The 23,352-nt window shown below is 33.6% G+C and overlaps 1 protein-coding gene across 1 annotated transcript; it reads right to left on the bottom strand.

The window, feature by feature from the left end:
* Positions 1-19,631: 19,631 nt before the first annotated feature.
* LOC127832178 (uncharacterized) lies at positions 19,632-22,074 on the bottom strand. The gene is made up of 2 exons (XM_052357478.1): positions 21,652-22,074; positions 19,632-20,769 (listed from the first exon to the last, which is right to left on the bottom strand). Exons 1-2 carry the CDS (start codon positions 21,857-21,859, stop codon positions 20,567-20,569), a joined length of 411 nt encoding a protein of 136 aa, XP_052213438.1. The 5' UTR covers positions 21,860-22,074; the 3' UTR covers positions 19,632-20,566.
* Between the last annotated feature and the right edge of the window lie 1,278 nt (positions 22,075-23,352).

Genomic DNA, 23,352 nt, shown 5'->3' on the forward strand with positions numbered 1-23,352 from the left:
ACTAAATGAACGCATTATTGCAACGGCTGCATTCAGTCAAAATGTATTTTGTAAAATTGTTATGTAACACAAAGTACCACGTTTATTTATGCCGGTCCCGACTAGTATGCTATTGCCACCGAAAACATGTCAAAGAAAGAGGTCAGTACAAATAAAAGTTCATAAGAAAAGTTAATAAAAATAATGCTTATTTATTTTTAATTATGTAATTAAGTATAACATGTAAACAGCTTACTCAGATTTGGTATTCAAGTATTAGAAATATAATTGTAAAAGTGTTTTTTTAATGTCTCATTGAAAGAATGACGTCATGAACGTGACGTCAAATTTCCTCAAACATTTTGTAGCAATCATTTCATTTGTGTATGGATTTCATAAAATCAATTATTGAATGCTTTTTCAGACGGGCGTACTGGCGCAGTTCGGCCGTCTCCATGGAGTTCAAATGCTCCGGAAACACCACGGGGCCAGTTTCCTGCCCTGGCATCGCGTTTACATAGCGGCGTGAGTAGGGCCAAAGTGTTCCCTCTTTTACAATTAGGATGTTATAGGGACTCAACTATTCTACCTTTGGCGGCATTAAAAAATATAATAAATTCATGTGTGGTCCGTCAGCAAAAATTATTGGACGAACTGTCCGACATTTGGTCGGCACGATATTGACATTTATTTATTTGTTATGGTACTTTATCCAAAGACGAGCATGACCAGAATCATGACACTTGTGTCGGCAAGAAATTATTTTAATACTTCATAAGTATAGCAGATTGCACATGACTTTAGATATCGCTGTTCACACACACTAAGACTACGTTCGGTCTTGTGCAGGGTGGAGGAGAAGCTCCGCGAGATCGATCCGGAAGTGTCGCTGCCCTACTGGGACTACACCATGGACTACTATCTGCCTCTTCCGTCAGACTCCGTCATATGGAGCTCGTGTTTCCTTGGCAACGGTGACGGCACGGTCCGCGAGGGTCCCTTCAGGAACATGTACGGCGGCTTTAACACGCTGATCGCCCGCGACATCGCGCGTAACGGAACTTGTCCGCCAAGATTGATCAACAAGGACGATATTGCTGAGCTGATGGATTTTTGCTATTTTGCGGTAGGTCTTCTTTTTTTGATGTTATGCTTAAAATGTTGCGCATATTTATAATTAAATAACCACGCTACAAGAACTATAAACTGCAACAAAGCAAAACACAAACAAATCATCATGCATTGTAAAAAAATCCCCATTTGAAATTTTATTTTAACTTCAAAAAATGTGTGTACATATATCGACCTATTCAGAGATTATCGTATTATTTTCAATATGTCGAAAATTATTGATTAATGTAATATTCACAAAATCACAACCCGTAACACCTCAATAATACGAATATCATTCTAATCTTCATTTTGGTTATTGGTAGCTTCGATCTTGATTTTTACTTCTATTATTCTTTTGTTTCAGAACATTACGACCGGAAACACACCGATTTACTATCAGCAGGTGAACAACCTGGAAGTGCTACACGATGGCATACACGATTGGGTGGGCGGGGATATGGGCAACGGGGCCCAGGCGTCGTATGACCCCGTGTTCTTTATGCACCACACCTTCATCGACTACATCTGGGAGCAGTTCCGATGGCGGCAGTCATCATTGATGTAAGCATTTTATACACTTGCAATGAAAGTGTCAACACGCTGAAGATTGCATTCTATACATAGATGGTGACGTCACTACGTTATTGTCACCTCTATACTAAGACGCATCACATTCCCCTGGTTTGGGGAATTATGCTTCCTCCAAAGTAGTTCTGCGTAGGAATGAAAATGTTAATAATGAAAGAAAAATCGTTTTTATTGTGTTTTTAAAACAGAATGTTGTTTGAAGAAATGTTATAAAATTATGTTGAAATGTGATTTTGAGTCTCTATTATGACTGATAGCGTTTATAAGAAGCACGATTACCTGACCTACTTTTGCTTTCACTTTTCACTCGTAAAAGAAGTGCTTCCCACAATTCCTTTCGCGTTAGTACACAAGTCAGTAAGACCGGTGTGTGCACAATGCTGAAGATTGTGTATTTGTTAAACTGGTTATGTTGAAAATCAGTATTGCGTTAGTGTCGGGGTTTTACTAGCTTGTTAAAACTGATGACTTCGCTTAATACATATTTTGAGACTACACTTTGCTGCTCCGATAATCTGAATGCGATAATCTGAACTAGGAATATAATGTCCTACACGTCATTTGGTCGGATGAAAATAGAAAAATGCATGAGATTAAGAAAAGTTGCCTCTGAAAAATATGCCAGTTTCTGCTATTTCCCATAAAAACATATAAAACACTATTGACCTACGGTTTCAAGGTGCCGCGTGAACGTCGAGAAAGACTACCGGGAACCAGGTGACTATGCAGTCAACAACGCCCCTGGCCATGCCCCTTGGGAGGAGATGCACGGGTTTGAGTACCTACAGAACCGCGACGGTCTCTGGCGCAACTGGACCACAGCCGTGTACGGCTACGAACCGGCGCCAAAGTGTCCCGAATGCGGCAATTCGGAAAACCTCTACTGCGACATGGACGTGGACCCCCGCCGACCGGAGGGCGTCTGTGTGACGAAAACGAAGTTCTTCTGCGTCGACACCCCGCTAACGGACTTTGATAAAGATAGGCCGTTTGAAGAGCCGCTGGGTGGCGGGGCCACTGTGATCCTGGGCACTATACACAAGGGGCTGCCAGGGGACGGACGTACCAGATTCATGTCACAGGAAGAGGGCCTCGCTATTCTGAGACAACACGTTGGTCATGGTAGGTTGAATAGCTTAGGTTTTATAAAGTTGTCATGGTAGGTACGACAGTTTTGATTTTTTTAAGTTGTTTATACCTTTCTTATCATGGTTGTTGGTTTTGGCGCGATATGCAGTTCTGGAAGTTCATTATTAATGTTACTAAGGTATAATTTTACCCTATATTTTTTACAGTTTATCCATCGCATAAACCTATATTGCATGACGTAAAGGCACCGCAAGGCTACTTACCGACGCTCAACATGAGCCTGCATGAGGTAGTCTATGTCGTTTCCAGTGCCGACGGCCAGGGGGCGCTCGTGAAGTACGAGGACATCGTCAAGGGACTGGTGACCACTGTTGCTACGATCCTTGCATGTGTGCTATAGGTAACGCACGAAACGAGGTCTATGAGTTTTGTTTCTGCAGAGCAATTCTTTAAATTGAAGTGTATTGCTGAAGTGAATTTGGACGACCAATTAGATTTGCAGATTAAGATGTATGTTATTGCAAAAAAATGTATACAAAACATTAATTGTTTATGCACTTAAATAGTCTTTTGTTCGACAGTTTGAAGATTTTATTATTTTATTGTGCTTTGTTTAGAAGTAGAGTCAGGATACCATTTGTTTAATTTGTTGTTAAAAATTACAAATTGGCCAATGTCATGGGAGCAATAAATAAGTCTGCATATTTTTAAGCTACATAACTGCCATCTATCTATATTCACATATATACATTGAAGTGTGTTTGAACTCACGAATTCGGTCGTATCTCCAATAAGTGAACTATAAACTGAATACATAAAGAAGTAAAAAATATTAAACATGGAAAATGTCTCATTATAAACACGACGTAACATATAAATGCCAGCATAGTGTTGTTTATATGCAAGTCCAGAAATGCTTCACTTAACGTGTACTGCCACATATTTAAACAGTTAGCATCATGATTATGTTTTATGCATGGTATTATTCACTGCCAAACAATCGATATTATTTTGATATATTTTACTTAAAGATACTTGTGCTGCACTGCCAGTGTATACATTAAAAATTACATATATATTGTATCATGTTGTTTTCAAATTTATACAATTGTGCATATATTTTTGGTGCTTATGGTAACGGGAGTTTATGATATATGCAAAAGCTCAGATATATGAACGTCATATTAACATATATCTCAGCGATTGCAACATTAATATCGTGCAGCCAGATGCCAGAATGCCTTCCGATCTGAACGATTTTTCATGTTGTTTTGCGTGTTGAGCATGTCAAGTGTGAACTGGTTAGTAATATGATTATATTTATGTTTTAAATATACGGAAACGACAACGAGGATAAATTTAGTATATGTATTTCCATCAATAATGTATATGGGCCGTGTTTTGTAAAAAGGAGGTTAAATGTATGTGCGTAAAGTGTCGTCCTAGATAAGCCTGTGCAATCCTCAAACGCTTAGCATGGACGACACTTTCCGTTTTTTTATGATATTATTCGTTCAAAGAAAGTCTTAGCAAAAATCAAGGTTTGGCGGAAAGTGTCGGCCCTAATAAGCCTGTTCGGACTACACAGTCTTCTTTTGGGTGACCCTTTATGCACATGCATAACTGAAGTAGTTTGACAAAAGCACTCTTTGATAAGTTCAATTTTGCATACACATGTATATGACGTCCCGACACAGGGCTACTATAATTGCAAACGGAAGTTAAGTACAATTAATGCTTATTGTGTCATATTTACAACTGTTCCAGTTTGTGTGTGTGCTTATTCAACGGATACTGCCATATCTGTTAATCATGTCATCTTTTATAGCACCCTTCCTCAAGATTGCAATATCAGTTAATTTTATTGATCAGAAATGCTTTGATTGTCTGTAGATATTATTTGTATTTTAAATGTTTTAATTTGTTTCTTTCAAAGTCTTTTAGGTTATTAAAATCATCAGAGTTATTGTGCCTTTTGAATTAACCAACTGACATTTAAATTAACATTTCATTCACTGATCTCGATCTATCTTCCATATGTTTCACAGTGCAGATGCTTGTATTATGTTTGAATTACTGTACTCGTTTGATACTACACTTAATAATGTGTATCATATATAGGTCTGCTTAGTTGAAATTCTTCTGAGAAGCTTCTGTTATTAAATACTATTTATTACATTCAGTTTACCATTAAAAAATTGCGAACTTGCTTACTGGTATCAAAAATATCACGTAACAACTGTACTTATTATTCTGTTTCATTCTATCAACAGTCCTACATAAACCGTTTCTTTCTATCGACGCTAAATCTTGTATTACATTGTTCATTTCCCTTCATTTTTTACACGTTTGCGCGTGTGTTATTATGTTTTTCGTGAGGATCAATTGTGTAAATAATGATAAGAATCCTCGTTTTTCTTTGGATATCCCACAGATTATTAAACTTCGAACTTTTACAGCAAATCAAGCTGATTTAACATAAATAATTTCAGCTTATTTTGAAAGGTAGATGTAGATTTACTGTTAAACATTATTATTAAAACTATGAGTTTTGTGTGTAGATTTTGCAGCTTTGTTTGTTAACATTATTCCTTATAATTTGCATTAACTAAATATGTGCACACGTCAAACTCAAGGCTTACTGAATTCTGGCGCTGTTACACAGGTTTAGTTAGCGTCAATAGAGATGGTAATTTACTTCTCGAACATTTCAACAACACATGGGTACTTGCAAAGTACATCGTTTGTATACTCAGTAACTGCAACTTTAAAATAACATCATAAAAGATATATATTTGATAACTTTCATGACATTGCATTTTACCAGTGTTTTGAAGATCATGATAAACATTTGTGTTAGTTTTCACTGTTCTCTTCCATATTCCATTTCTCCTTTGTTATCACTTACATTTGTGTAGATTCTACTAAATTGCGTTTTGTTCGTTCCAGTTCTTAATTTTCGTCAAATACAGCATCTTATATAAACATATTGTTCTCAATGTTAAATACGAGATACATAATTGATCTCGCGTACTGTTAAATTTGAATGCTTGTCTATGATCAACCGACCATCTGCATGTGTATTCTTCTCTATATGCGCAAATGTCACCTTTTTTCATCGTCTGTTTAGTGTGTTTTTTTCTAATAACTTTGTTGCTGTCTTGTTTTTCTTGCAACCGTTTAGATACGTTTAAAAGCATACTCTTACGTTTCTCTTTTATATTGTACGCGTCTATTAAAACCCACGATAAAGCTACTCTATTGTCCTCGTCATATTAACTTTAACTGCATCACAGCTCTTTTTTGCTCGTCATGTTAAACGCTGATTTATGAACAATTGTCCTCTATTTATGCTTATTAATAAACCTACCATACCATCGCCTAAATAAATGCCATGTTAACTTAAAATTATGTTTTACTTTATAACCCATGACGCTTTTTATGATAAGCGGTTCATGTATCTTACGAAGTTATATGTGATACATTTTAGTTAGTTCCATATCACGAACGATTACCTTTCTACAGCTAATGGATGGACCTGACACTTTATAGGATCATTCGTGTTTAACTACACAATTTTAAATATAAAACATGGCTTTTATTTTTTTCCTCATTGAATCTTGTCATTTATTTCTCTTTTCACTAAAATGTTTTTTTTTCTCGGCCTGTTTTAACATTTACACATTGCCTATTTTTTTCTTTGCATTATGCTTTATTTTTCGAGGACCCTTGCATTTATCATTTTATATGAACGGTTATACAGTATGTATTGTTTTGTATAATTAAAAAATCATTGTCACCAGCATGAGCAAAATACTTTGTAGTTGCAAAACTTTCTCTCATAGAATAGTGCACGATTTGTATTGATTTATCTGTTAAGGAGGTAACATATTTATTATTTTATATTTCCTTGTTTATAATTAATATACGGCTTTGCAATCATTATCTGTGTGCTATGTACAATCTATGTCCTTTTACTTTATTTTCATGTGCTGCGTAATACTATTCAACTAGCATTTTCTATCCTGGAATGGATTTGTGTTTATCACTTGTATAATTTTGTTTTCTCATTTTACCTGGCCTCACCACTTAAAACTCTTTCGAACTTATTTCACTAAAAGTGCGACTTTTCCATACCCATGCGACTGCTTTCAAACGACACGCTCTCTTTCAGCTAAAATATTGCTTCTCCTAAAATCATGACCGTTAGCCGTATTCGATCTTGATTCTCTTACATGCAACGCCATGTTTCGTTGGTCATGCATACAAGCTTTGAAAAAGTACATGTATTAAAAAAATCCTTGCTTTGCTGTATTACCTGTTAAAGAGATGTATTGTCCTCTACTATTTAGGAAATATGTTGTTAAAGCGTTGGTTTGCTACAATGTCTTTCATTTCTAAAAATTAAAATATGTTTCATTTAGTATGCACAATTATATTAAACATAATTCCCACGTTCAAGCTACACTTTTAACATTTGTTATTTCCACTTCTTTAAACTAGCCTTCCTTAAACTTTCCAAATTGCTACTTCTTATTACCACATCATCAAGAAAGTATGACTTTTCTTTTAATTTTACCCGCTTTTAAGACTGACATTGACGTTCTACTGACGAGACATCTCATGACGCTTGATACGCAGGGTTCTACGTTTAACGATTGGCCACTCTATATCTGATGACGCTTGATATGCAGGGTTCTACGTTTAACGATTGGCAACTCTCTATGTAATAAAGCTTGATACGCACGGCTTTTCGTTTAACGATTGGTCACTCTATATCTACTGAAGCTTGATACGCACGGTTCTACGTTTAACGATTGGTCACGCTATATCTTATGAAGCTTGATCCGCACGGTGTTAGGTTTAACGATTGGCCATTCTATATCTACCGAAGCTTGATAGGTACGGTTTTACGTTTAACGATTGACCACACTATATCTACTGAACCTTGATACGCACGGTTTTACGTTTAACGACTTGCCACTCTATACCGCTTTAGCTTTCTACTACTTATAAATAGCTTCTATATAACGTTCGATCTTTTTATTTCGTGTAAGTACTTCGACTGTTGAGCACTATCTACTATATAATATTTAGTCTTCCTTCTCATTGAACTTGCTTCTCTGAATCGTTTGACAATTATTGACTATTGTACTGTATTGTATTGACTTTTTTAACTAGCTACTCTATAACGCTTGACATTTCTTCGTTTGTTATAACCATATATTCTATAACGTCTGCTTTTCAACTTCTTAACTCTTTTTTTTCAAATCACTTCTCTGCAGTGTCTGATCGTTCGTCTCGCAACTTCGCACGTAAAAATTATGTTCTTGGTACAATTTCATTACGCCAAATGTCAATTCATTGTGTTAAGGTATATGTACAAACCCATAATGCATGTACAACTGTATTACTGACTTCATTTACGAATTTCATAGATACACTTAAGCCCTGTTTTACTTTTAACTGCGTTAACTTTAATTAAACACATATATTTATAAAATGTTCCATCAGTTATCTCTAACAGGATATCATGAAACTTACTCCCCACTGTTACTGGCATGTTCATGGTACTTACTCCCCACCGTTACTGGCATGTTCTTTGTACTTACTCTCCACTGTTACTGGCATGTTCATTGTTTTCTCTGTGTCACTGTTATATATATCAAATGAGTTCGTTTATATAATATATCACATGTGTTCAAATGACTTTTTAACAAAAGATTTATTTTGTAAAGATGTATTCAAATTATGTACCAGGTATTTGTGTACGATGTTATCGTGCTATATTTAAGTTTGATTCCTGTGTTATGATTACGTGTGCGTTTGCTATTTTATTTACATGAACACGTGGGCTTAATTGTACTTGTTATTTTAAAGGGTTGTTGCAAACAAGAAAATAAATACAGAGTCAAATATTACCTAGAAACTCAAATAAATTTGCAAGTGTAAAATAAAATGGGGGCGAAAAAAAAACACAGTATGATGTAATGAAGTGAATACTAAAGTAAAGTAAAAATGAGCTCCAAAAGTTCTTGAAAGTACATTTTTAATTTTGTTCAGTCAAAATGTGTGAGAAAACAATTTTGTTTAATATGAGCAGGCAATGACGTCTTTTTATTACACAACGCGTATTACATTATGATGAAATTATATAATGTTAAATTTTACACACATACTTAAATTCAAATTTATGATAAAAGCAAACACAGTCCCTTACATCATTATCTGTTTAGTAAATGTTTGATTGATCATATCAAGTTATTAATGAAAAAAACATTTAGTTTATCGATCAACGTTTTGGCCGAAACATTTTTTATATATAATCCTTTTCTATTATTTTATGCACTATACATATGTTTGCCTTTTTGTAAAAAACTGCCATCGGCGATGTCAGAGTATTAACACAATATCTAACTTTTACCCTTCTATGCAATGATGAATGTTATAACATAATTATATGCTTATATATGCCTGTGATTTTGGTTTGTGGTAAAATTATCTGCTTTTACATAAAATGCATATAATGTAATCAAGAACTATATAACAAATAAATACAATAAAAGGTTTTGTGTGTTTGTATGAAGTCGATACCTATCAGCAGGAAATGGTCATTTAGGTTTTATAATATTTCAGTTTTTAAACTCAATCGAGATATCATCAACAACACACAAGAAAACTGTCCCGCCCTTTGTCGGCTGTGTTTTTTTAATACTGGAATAATAACAAATTTGGTAGCCATATTATGAGAAAATGGTTCTGCAAAAGTGTTTATATTAATTAGAAACTAATATGGCTTCTAGAGTGTTCATCACTTTGAATTTTGATTTGATATCTATCCGATACGTATTCATATTCACATGAAACAAGGTGCATCTATTACATGAGCTAGGTACTTTATTAACGTCTAGTGACCGATCGCCCAACAGGAGACACCAATTAAACGCAATTTACCTTTGCCGTTAGCCTGTAACTAACGCTTAGTGTACATCAATATTTGAAATAACAATTTTCTGCTATGGATGAGTAAACACTAGTTGATTTAATGAAGCTATTTCCAATATTGAAGCATCGTTTTTGGACTACGACTAAAAGCGCTACCAAGCCTTTCACAAAATATACCCTGTAGGTGTTTTGTATTAAACGCGTATTTTCTTTCCTTTTTAACATTTACTACTACGGGTAGTGATCACGTCTTTGCAGGCCTTATCATGAATTATAACAAGATACTCGCGGATATTGATTGATATTCAACACAATATGAGAGAAGAAATCATACAAAAAGAAGTACCAACCTTGAAAAGAACATATTTAATAATCGTGTCCGTGTTGATTCAACAAATACTAATCCAATACAGTTGCATTCTATTTATATTAACAGTTCCCTTGCGTATTGCTTATCATTGAAACAAAACGGTCTGCACCATTCACACGTTGCCGTTCAAAATAAAAAAAACGTTCTTCAAAAGTCTCAATTTTGTATGAGAAATCAAATGATACAATCATACGATATGTACTTTTGTACTTAAGTTATAGAGACGGATGAAAAATGAAATGGAATAAATGGATTATAAAGACATATATACACAAAGCATTTAGCTGAATAAGTTTACAAGGTTTTTGTGATCATGTACATTTTTAGTAAATACAATATTTCACTTTAAGAGGAGAGACGGACTGATCAACAAAGAGAGTTATCAACCCGCAAAATACATAAAACATATAGAATAATATGTATACCAAGCTCTACGAAATTTTCTGTACTTTTTTGATAAAACACTTTTAAGTGTTTTTTATTTAAGTAACGGAGACTTGAAGCTTGATCTCTGGTAAAAAAGGATCTTACTTAACGAAAGAAATTGCGGATGGAGGGTAATTCAATGCCCCCATTCCTGAAACCAGCAGAACACTTCTGACGCTTATGACACATTTATATAAATAATATCATTCACATACATACACCGACACAAATAACCAATAGTTTAAAACTGGCCATTTAAGACTTCCAAACTGGTGTTGCAGTTGAAGTGGATATAATGAAAATCATTTATTATCTGTGATGTACATTCATTTTTAAAGAGGCAACGTATTAAAAACTTTGTTTCAGTATTATAATTTAATGAATTTTATGTACCTTGCCATTTCAGTGAATAATGTTTATGTTATTGTCAACGCCAATAAAACCCCAAAACGCTATGCCTCTTGAAACGAGTTGAAGGGGTTAAGTTTTACGCCTCATGTGACTACAGATCAGCTCGAGTGCACACAGTGCGATGTATGTCCTCTAGTTCAGTGTGAATATCCTCTCCTCTCGTCAGGGGTTTAATTGACGTGCGATGACTGCGTTGGTATCTACTTAATATGCTCTAATCGAAACCATCACTGTAGCGAAGCGCACGCGGTCTCGCTTGTATTCTCCTACATAGATTCGACTGTCGCGCAGGTGTGTCGAGGCTAATGCCCATAATCTGGAACGCATCTTATTATAGAATACGTTTAAATTGCTGAGCGTTAATTGTAGTAGGTCAACTGGGTAATGTCATGTGCATTTTGTAAGTAACAAATGGGTTCAGTCGAAAACTCTTTATATGATGGATTATAAACCGTGTGTCGTAAATGCACCTGCAGATTTACTCAACAAGCAAATCTTACAGCGCTTTACATAACGGCTCGCCATAAGTAAATAAATTTAAGTCCGTTTGTCGTTTTTGGCAGTATAAATGTCCGTGGTATGCACACATAAATATGAATTACGAGCGAAGTGACGGTTGCACAACAGTGCACGTGTACGGTGCTGGTTGTGTCACGCCTAATAGCACGAACAGCAAAAGCATTCACACAAGCAACAGTTCAAATGACTTGCTAATGGTTATAATCCAAGTCAATCACTGTTAAGATGGCAATACACATACATAGTGTTTTGTGTCAGATATTGTATAGTTTATAGACCATTCAGGAAAATAGCTTAGCAAAACACATTGTCTAATAATCAATCTTCTATTTTTATTTAACTTGCTTTTAATTCCGAATCACTCGGGCAAAATTAAGTATTGGGCTAGCTTGGTGCACTATAAACAAAAAGATAATCGTAGTATGCAAAGCTCGGACTGTCTTACACGCACACAATGCAGATTGTTGTGTCCAAATATCACTATGTCAAGTCACTTTGTCAACGTATTACGTTAATATGGTATTATATTGAGTGAATCTGTCAAAATATGATGTAGATATGTCATTAAAGTAGGTGCATTTGCCAATAAAATATGTAAATATGTCATTATATTGGGTTCATTTGTCAATATGCATTATGTAAATATGTCATTTAAGTGGGTGCATTTGTTAATAAAATATGTCAATATGTCATTATTTTAAGTGCATTTGTCAATATATATTATGTCAAAATGTCATTATATTGAGTAATTTTTGAAAAAATATTATGTCGAACCAACCTTATATTATTTCCAATTACCAATAGATCATGTCGATAGACCTTATATTGAGCAAACATGTCTTTGAATTAGTTGCATTTATCAATATATTATGTCAATATGTCATTATATTGGGTGCATTTGTCAATATTTTATGTTAATAAGCCATTATCTTGGGTGCATTTTGAAATATATATGTTAATAAGCCATTATACTGGGTGCATTTTGTTCAATATATTATGTTAATAAGCCATTATATTGGGTCATTTGTCAATATTTTATGCCAATATGTAATTATATTGGATGAATTTGTCAATATATTATTTCAAACCACCCTTATATATAAAGCCGATGTGATCTTACATAAAGTGAAACAATTTTATATTGCGAGGCTTCGTCACCATATTGAGAGGATCATATTGACTGGGTAATATCGCACTGTGCACCGATACGTTGACAACCATGATTGCCTGAAAGTCGATACGTTGCCGCCACAATTTCCTGTAAAACGAGCAAATTTTGCTATGTTTAATTTTGTTTATTCAAGCGAATCCATGAATTGCAATAGTGTTGCTCATATAACGATTCCATCTTGTGCACGGCGAGTAGCTTCGCCATGAATACTATCTTGTGCAATCCGAGTCTTGAAACTCTGAATGCGTTAAATGCTCTTTCGTGCTTCAATGGTTCTCAGGATTCCGTGTTGGTTGAAAAACAAAATATTACAGCGTTTTTTTTTGTTTATATGTTTCATTTATGTATGTTTTACAATTTTTCTATTTGTTACTTTATGTGTATAGTTATTATGATTTATGTGATCTTGATCGGACCTTTATGTGACAACCACTTATTTTTAAAAGTAAAGTACTATGTACAAACTATATATTTTGAATTTAACACTATCAATGCCATTAACAATTGGAACATACAAACATAAATACCAAAACGTAATCTGCGAATCAATTAGTTTACATACATCAAAGTTCACTTGTTCCTAAATCTTAGGACATCTTTAAAGCCATACAAGGATATTTTTTATAATACATAATGCGAAGAAATATGGTCCAACTATAGGTTATTGAAATATCAAAAGAGAGATGTAGCAAGACACATTTCTCACATACTAGGTGTACATATGTTTCAAGTATATTGCAAAACTAGCTGCATCAATATACTAAAATATGAACACATCCATCCACACAGCATAATTCAAACTGTTGGAATATTGCGCTACTTTCAATCACTGAAAAAGCACGTTTGATATTGCTAGTGTTTGACAAAATGTGCATGCATACATGCATCACCAACTTTAATAAATATTTGTTGAGTTGTAGTGTTTAAAGTGTTTATAACCGTTTGAGTTTCACATGAGTTTCAACGATGCCATTGGAAACAATACCCTTTATTGTAACCTTATAATATTTACACAAATTGTTCTTAGAAATCATGCACACACGATATGAATGTTATATTAATTAATTCTATTGCCATTTGTTTATTTGTTGAAAATCATTGGCCAATAAGCACAAGTTGTAATTGTTGTTTATACAAAGTCGTAAAAAATAGCTCTTTTTCACAATCAGCTTATTGCAAATATGTGTTGAATGTTGTATGTAAATGTTTGTGTTTTGTGTATTTGAAATCGGATCACGAGCTGATAAGTTTGGACGTACATTTTGCGCTTTATCGAATGCTATTAAGATAATTGATAACTCAAGTCCAGATACGTGAAACGTTAATACATTCTGGCTGTATGCTGTTATTTAGTTTAAAAATGGTTATACTTTTAGAAAATATATAGAAATATTATATTCGTAAAAGGTAGTATTTTTACGAACCTTTGGTGATTATCGCAAGGCAGTGTTATCGCAACACTAACTTGATATTTTCAGGAATAAGTACATGTTAAAACCCTTTATTTAAAGATAAATCACATGTCTAAAACCTTTTATGACATGAACTACAAACTAGCTTGTGTAAATAAAATATGTGTTGTCATTTATCTGTCCCATGTTTAAACTGTTCATTTGCATTCAACATAGATGGTTGACGTCAGACACTATTTAATATTGTAAATAAAATCGTATCACGATGGTGCCGTCGTGATAAATACACAATGCGTTTTTTATTAAACATTTTAATATGGCCACTGATTACTTGATAAGATATGCATCAATAACATATTGTATTTCACAACAAAAAATTATAGCAGTACACTTAGAAGATATTCGTATGTTTGCAAATTGACAAAAACTGGAATTGCATTATGTTCATTAAGGTTCGATTGCAGTTCTATAATAAAAATATTAAAATCACAACTCAAAGCACAAAACAAATATCAGTATAGACAAACATAACACCATTTTGTTTCTTTTAATGTATGTTTATGACTTTGTTAAATATACAACAAATAATAAGTTGATTTTATCCGAGCAATACGAATAAAAATGTACACGCTGACAATTTAAGTTAACATCATTGAGCACTAAAAGATGGATAAAAAAAATAAAATATGTTAAATGTATACTGAAACAAATCAACAAAAATGGTTGTGTAGTTTTGTATTACACTTTTAACAAAATAAAACATATCGGAAGCTGATACTAATTTAACATACTAAAGCTTTCTTTGCTTATGTATACATGTAATTATATCTTATATGTACATTATAACAAAACGTTGAAGATGTTGGTCTTCCAGGTTTTAAGTTTTGCTCTGCATTTTGATCTTTCGTTATTTAATACCGCCCAATATCTAAATGATAATTACATAAACCATTTAGGAAACATATAAACACATACTTATTAAAAACACAAGGTATATATAATATTAATAGATACAAATGATACAATAATTTAATGTATATACTAAACATAATTTTTGAGTCAGAAAATATTGATAATACATGAAATTGCACATGTAATTTCAAAACTCGTTTTAAAGTTTGAAACAAAAACATAGTTAATATTTTACATGGCGATGATGATCGGATTGTAATTTATACGATATTTTGTATACAGTGCATGCTACATAATATCATTCTAATTATATACATGTATATGGACATATCAAGGTTAACTGTGTAAATTTATTCACTTTATTTTAATAACGCAAACATAAAACATAAAAACAAGCACTAAACATATTTGGTTATATTATAATAAATGCACTATAATTTTTATCAAGATTGCGCCCCATATGAAGGAAACGCGTGAACTAGCACATATTGTAAATAGGTCTACATGGTTTCCAAGAAACAAACAATTAGCTTACAAAGGGTTCTAAGTTCGGAAATTGTATGTAACATAAATATTTACGTAAACACTTAAAGTATAAGTACAATATACACGATTTTCATAAGTTAAGAACAGTCATGTGTTTGTTTAAAATAGATAATTTACGATGGTTTACATTGACGTTTAGAGCTGCAAAGACACGAATCAGTCATGCAATTAGAAAATGAGTTCTCAGTAATAGTAAAGCACTCTTGCAACTGTGTTATGTAAAAGGAAATGCTGTGTATGAAATAAATCAGGATATTCATATTCTTAAAGAATTTATGTCACATAAAGCAAACAGTATGTAACAAAATGTGAAAATTATTTAAAATGCCGTAATAGACAATAGGAGAGCTAATTTATACAGACTGTAGTGGAAATAGTGCCATCAATATAATAAACTCGTATAAAAACAATTATTGTTGTTCTGATGCATTTTGTTGTAAGACAAAAGTTCAGAACCTGCAGGCAAAAATAATGTTGAAGAGTAGTATGGCCAAAAATGTAAATCGCTAAGGAGTTGTGTATACGTAGACGGGTACGTTTTATAGAAGAGAAAGGTTAAACATTGTAGAGAAACTAGTTAATATGAGAAGAAACGTCACGTTAATGAATATGTATTTAAGAGAATAAGCAATATCAAATTAGCATATAGTAGCCAGTTAAATAAAGAAGACATGTCTAGCGTTAACCGTATACAAGGTGTAAGAAATACACTATCCAATTGTATAGGGTAGATAGGCAAATGTATAAGAAAACAAGCCATATAGCGCTAATAATTAGAAAGAGAAAGTAAAAACCTACAGTACAGAATACAATCATATTTATAAAAGCTCTACATACTAAGTTGTTTCAATTATAAAGGTACTCAGGAGGTAATAAAGTAGCCATTTATAAAAAAACAAAAGTCCATATGGTATCGTAGAGCAAGTTATAAAAAAGAAGGAAAGTAATACAACATATAGACGCTAGTAATACAATAGGAAAGGGCACACGTTCATCTCTTAGTTATTAGATGAAAAACAAAATGTCCATCGATATTATGTGACTAGTTATAGGTATAAAGATAGCACACATTTTTTACTAACTTGTTAAAACAATACCGAAAGTCAATCGTTAAACAAAAATGTCAGATATGATATACACACGTTCAAGCGTCATATATCATATATACATGTGTTACGTTGCCATTGGTCAAGGTTTTTGTAAGTTTTGGAAACGACATGGACACGTCCGTCAATATTTCTGGACAGATAAAAAAAATGTAATTTTGTATTGGCTGAAAATGTACTTGTATAGTTTAATAGTTATGCAGGTGAAGTTCTGTAGAAGTGGGCTTTGCGTTCAATTGTTATTGTAAAAAGATAACTAAACAGAAAAATATAAGTATAATGGAACAGTGATGTAACAGTAATGTAACAATTGAATATTAATAATATAAAGAAGTAAAACTCCAGCTGCTGGAGCCAAAACCGTAACAGCGTTTTTTTCAGAATAAGTGTTCAGTACAATAACAGTAGTTAAGCATTTTGCATTGTCAGCGCAGCAGGCAAAAAGTTTAATATAAATAAGATTATACAAAAACAGAACTTGCAAATAAACAGTGGAGAGTGTGTGAAAAGAACATATCAATGACGATAGATATAGACACTTAAATAAAGGCAGTTTTTAAATGTTGATTTTAGCAGATTAAACAGTAAAATAGTTTAAGTCTAAAAGTTGAATATCAGTAGAAGGGAACAGTACAACAGCAACAGTCGACAAGACGAACATTAGAAAAATAAAAACAGTATATAAATATTACATGTCTGACAGGGTGACAGTAAATTTGTCAACATGAGGAAATACTGTCAACCGAGGCGAAGCCAAGGTTGACAGTATTTTCCGAAAGTTGACAAATTTACTGTCACCCTGTCAGACATGTAATATTTATTTTATTATACCGAACAAACTTTTCAAACATGAACAAATTATATGAACCATAAACAATTTTAATATTCAATAATTACATACATATTTAATTTCAGCAATGAACAACCATTAATATGTTGAGTGGTTCACATTTTCGGGCCAAGCAAAATGAACTTCGCTTTATTCGGAACCGACCTAGCAATCGATTTGTCCCATCAATTTTCTAAGTTGTCAATTATTTCTTTAAAAATATATTACCGAACCAGCTTTCTGCATTTTGGCATCGTCCCGATTGTCCCACATTTAGAAATTCAATACACCGTACAAATAGGTGTGAAGAGGCGTAAGATGGGTAATACAAGTGTAAAAAATATCATGTCTAGGATTTATTATGATTAACTACGATCAAAGTATAAAACGATAATTATCTATTGTTTGTCTGCTGTAACATAAATACAATTTAAATTAAAAAAAAATAAGATAAATAAAAACTGTTATTTTATATAATTAAATAACAGTTGAACATCTCAAACATGCATTAATATATATCCATGCGTTATCAATAAATTAACCTAACTTCACTTTTTTCAAAATTCCACGTTATTTATTTACTAATAAACACGAAGGGATGAGCATTTTGCTTGACGGATTCAGATTTGTATTTTAATATGTATACTTGTATACTCATTGATCTTATAACAGTGTTACTTATAACTAAGTAGTGTTAGTATGCCATTCGAATTAAAGTATACAGAATCTTTATTCAGAGGGGAGATTAAATAACGGATTGAATGATTGATGCTTTGAATCGAAATATTAAGATTAAATGGAGATTGTTAAATAAACAAATTACATGAGATTGTTTGATTTTTTAATACATTCATATTTCATTTTTATAGGTATTAAATCGATTGGTGATTAAATATAAAATGTTAATAAAGTGTGTCTATATTCCCTCTATTGGAAGAAAATAAAAATAAAATATTTATCGAGAAACACTTTTGTGTTTATGTTTTGTTAATTTAATCAAATAAATACACGAAATAAATACCCCTTTTCGAGCCCCAGATATGCGACTTACCTGTATGTTCCGTTATCGATATTTTACTCTTAAAATAAAAATGTGGGACAATCGGGAGTAAACCCTGCATTTTATGTTCATCACTTGATTACGCAATTTATGACGTACTCGTGTGACGTCATTTCGGTGACGAAACATTTTGGGTCTACACTATGGACGTGGTAGTTTTTGAACAGTAAAATATTTGTTTAAAGCATCGAACGAATCAAAACGTATTTCGGATAGTGTGTTTGTCATGCATAAGAACAGACACTGGAAGTGTATATCGTTGTAACTTTATTGTTATTAGCATGCGATTAAAGGGATCTTTTCACGCTTTGGTAAATTGACAAAATTTAAAAAAGTTGTTTCAGATTCGCAAATTTTCGTGTTAGTTATGATATTTGTGAGGAAACAGTAATACTGAACATTTACCATGCTTTAATATAGCCATTATATGCATCTTTTGACGATTATAAAACCTAAAAATTATAAAGCGTTGCAACGCGAAACGATTGAATAATTTGGAGAGTTCTGTTTTTGTCGTTAAATTTTGTAGAACTACGAAGATTGCTTATATAAGGTATAAAATACGTGAAGTATGTGTACTCGGCGCAATAGCTCAGTAGGCTAAAGCGTTTTTACTTCAGGACTCTGGCAGGACTCCAGGGGTTACTGGTTCGAAACCTGCTCCGGGCAATTTTCTTTTCCTTTTTTTTTAAATTTTATTCTTGATTTTTTACTGGAGCTTTTACGATCCAATGTTTACATTTATCAATATAAAGCATTTAATGAATAAGTTAAAAAATGCCAAAATTTGTGAAAAGGCCCCTTTAAAGTTGCCATTGAGGTAAGCGTGTCGTTTATACTAAATTGATTTTTTATGACTCCTGTCAAAGCTTTAATAATGGCAGTTATATATTCTACGCACAGTTTCAGCTGCAATCGATATTTAATTATCCAAATACAACGGAAATGCAAAACTGCGTACTGCGCATGTGCGAATGGGACAGTATAATTTTCGAACATTACGCACGTGATTGCTATGGCAGCGGGATACAGAAATTTTTTGTCAGCATTTTTTTCCCGCTGGTGGCACGTGATTGCGGGATACGGTATATTTTGGACAGTAAATTTATTCCCGCTGGGTCTGACAGTATATCTATGTCATGATGGTCTATGGGAGTTTAGCATTGTGAATAAAAGTGAGGTATAATAATAGTTAATCAGCCTTTGACATAGTGAATGTTAGTATACATGAACAGTACAATTGTCGCATTTTAGCTGGTTTATAACCTAAGAAAGAATATAAGCGTCAAAGTTTGTTACGAATTTAAACATTGGCAGTGATAGTATGTGGTTAGACTGGCAGTACTACTTAGCAGTATATATACAATTTTAAAACATGACAACAACAATTAATTTGACATGTTATCGATAATATCGACACAATACGTAAACGCGGCGATTGGTTTGTTTAATGGTCTCAGTTAATTGAACACGTCGTTTGGACCATTAACACGAATAAACAATAAGAAAGATGGAAATAGCGAAGTTGAGTGTGGACTAATTCTTTTGCTAGGGAACTACGATGTGCGAATGTTTTAATGTTTCGGCATTAGTTGATCTGAGTATTCGGAGATGAGGTAATACTGTTTTATTAATTGTAATAATCGATACAGCTGTAGTGTGTTACTTTAAAAAACGGAAAAAACTCGTAAAAACACTTTATTCAAATTAACGGTTTTAGAAAAAGCTGTTATTTATTTTATACATAAACAATATGCACAAAACTACGTATAGAGCGTATAGACATCGTAATCTTATGATCCGAATCAAACTGCTCGAATTTAAAGTTACAACTTAGAAACTTGATAATAATTCAAAACAAACGTGTTTTACGCAACGCTTCATTCCTAATTTTAATATTTACCGTAGTTTGACACATAATTCAACTGCTCAGAACTTACTATGTTTAAACAATTACACTACATTCTAAAAAGAAGATAATTAACCAGTCATTCAAATTTAGGAAGCTGCCAACTAACTTTATTGTTAAGTTTCCTAGTAACTTATGTTTTCAAGCAATACGAACGGCATTTTTTCGTTACATCACTTAATTAAATAACGCTGGCAATAATTGCCGCAGTAGTGGTCAACAGAGCCCGGATGATTGCCTCGTATGTCTCCAGTGCCCCCTGGCTGTCAGCACTAGAAATAACGTACACGTCCTCTTGCAGATGTAATGTCAGCGTTGACTTGCCGTTCGCTGGTGCTCCTGGTCCCTTTACTTTGTACGTTACAGATGGCGTTGACCCGGTCACTGAAATAATTATTTGCATTGGATATTTTATATTCATTTCATTTCGAAAGCGTTTCCTTTAAATTTGTTGAACAGTAGTTATTACGACGAGTTTCTGAGCTAAATCCGTTTGCACTCATGGATAATCCTTAATAGCCCTCTTATTATCCTCATCACTTCATTAATTCTATCTCAAAACGATACTTCTAACGCCGAAACTATATGAGTTAACTGATTACGTCGTAAGCTTAATTTGATATAGACATCGAATTGATATAAAGAAAAAGCTCATATTTTGATATCATAATTTGTTTTTTATATTCAATAAATTAGTTGGATTTCTTAATTGAGAATTCCATTTATTAATAACGATAATTGATATTTTATCAGCAATTCAATTTCTTGATTCCGAAAATAAGACTCGTTACCATGAGCTGATATTTACATTAAGACTTCGATTTCTGATAATGATCAATATATTTCAGGATATTAACTGGTGGTATCATTTTTTTCAATATTGAAACAAATGAATGTTGATGTTAAAAATATGAATTGTTTATATTAAAAAGCTTCTCAAAAAAGATTAAAAAGGGCTACTTATGCATTGAACTGTTTAGCAATATTTGAAAACTGTGTTCACTAATTGAATTTATACAAATGGTGGTTACATGTATACTGTTTATATAATTGTTCAAATTCATCAAAAGGCATAACGGGTTATTTATTTAATACATAATTTGTTTCTTTAATCTAATTAATGTGCGCTCCACGAAGAACCCGCTTACATGTAGATCACTGTTATACCATGCAAAGGATGAAGTGGTAGAAACCGCATAAACGACATTAAGGGACACACACATTTAAACCAATTCAATTAAACAAACACTATAGTGTTAAACGTACCGTTTCCCATCTTCTCTCTGAGAATTGCAAGACCTTCTTCCTGCGACATGAATCTGGTACGACCGTCCCCTGGCAGCCCCTTGTGTATAGTGTCCTGCATGAGAGTAGCCCCACCACCCAGCGGCTCATCAAACGGCTTATCTCTATCAAATTCCGTTAACGGGGGGGTCAACGCAGAAGAACTTCGTTTTTGTGACGCATACGCCATCCGGACGGCGCGGGTCAATATCCCTGTCACAGAAGAGGTTATCTGAATTGCCGCATTCGGGGCACCTTGGAGCCGCTTCGTAGCCGTACACGGCTGTGGTCCAGTTGCGCCAGAGACCGTCGCGATTCTGCAGGTACTCGAACCCGTGCATCTCCTCCCAGGGGGCGTGGCCGGGGAAGTTGTCGACTGAGTAATCGCCTAGTTCCCGGTAGTCTCTCTCGACTTCCACTCGGCAACTGTTCTCCGGAAAAAATAACACTATATATTAAAATATTCATCTATTTAATCCCGGGTACCGGCTGGTATTACCACTCAGATGTTCCGTGAAAAATGGACAAACTATCAAATGACAAAGTATTCCATATTATTTATTATTTTTCTAAAACTTTATATAGAACTTTTTTTATAATATATATCAGAAGACAAATAATATCACCACATTCATATTTTGAACGAGATACAATACCATTAACATGTGTTTATAGCCTATTGGTTGACGAAGAAGGAATGTTTTAGAACTGACATACAAAAACTTGTTTTTCTGTTATTTTTTTATATCTTATATTTCATATTGCCATCATATTTCGCAACCAAAATCAAAAGAAAGGGAAATTGTCTTGCTATGCAACCGGTGTGGCCTCAGTAATAGGATAAACAAACTTCGCACCTAACGGAGGACTGTCGGGTCCGGAATTGCTCCCAGATGTAGTCGATGAAGGTATGGTGAATGTAAAACACGGGGTCGTAGGGCGCGTGCCGTGCGTTAGACATATCTCCGCCGACCCAGTCGTGTACACCGTCGTGTAGGACCTCAAGATTGTTAACCTGCTGGAAGTAGTTCGGCTTATTTCCAGTCGTTATATTCTGCACGAAATCGGAATAATGGCAATACCAAATACAAATTCAGACGGAAATAAGCAATTGCAAACAAGTAGAACAGACTGATGACTATGGAGTTAATACTTAATCCATAGCCAGAAAGGTATATAGTATGCTTTAAGGTGCTTGCATTATTAGTATGTGAACACCGCCTCGACCCAACCTGGCGGAGACCGAAGCTTGAAAAACCATAGTGATCAACCTGATAGTATGAGTGGAGCGCGGAATTTCTCTCTGTGATAGTGTACATTATACGGAAATTATGTATTACCTCATATTATCAGATATTCCCAGTGTTTCTGTTTGTTATATTCAAAGCGAGACCAAAATTAGTTATTACAAAAATGTGATTCACATTTTTTGGTTGGTATATTGTTTTCGAGAAATGAGAACAGATATTAATGTACTTAAATGAGTGTATTGTTAAAACATAATTGCCAATGGGATACACTTTTACAAGGGGAGACAATAGGTCAATTCTTAGACTCGTTTTCCCAGATCGTGTAAGCTTGTGTGTATGATGACCTTTTATTCGGTTGTATAAGCGTTATCATTAAGTATAACATCACATGCCAAAACCTACCGCATAATAGCAAAACCTCATCAGCTGATCA

Source organism: Dreissena polymorpha, chromosome 5 (genome assembly GCF_020536995.1).
Source record: "Dreissena polymorpha isolate Duluth1 chromosome 5, UMN_Dpol_1.0, whole genome shotgun sequence".
Classification (NCBI taxonomy): domain Eukaryota; kingdom Metazoa; phylum Mollusca; class Bivalvia; order Myida; family Dreissenidae; genus Dreissena; species Dreissena polymorpha.

Coding starts and splice junctions, on each gene's coding strand:
- LOC127832178 (XM_052357478.1), bottom strand. CDS start 21,859: ATGGCGTATGCGTCACAAAAACGAAGTTCTTCTGCGTTGACCCCCCCG. Junction 20,770..21,651: donor CAGAGAGAAGATGGGAAACG/GTACGTTTAACA, acceptor TAATTATTTCAG/TGACCGGGTCAACGCCATCT.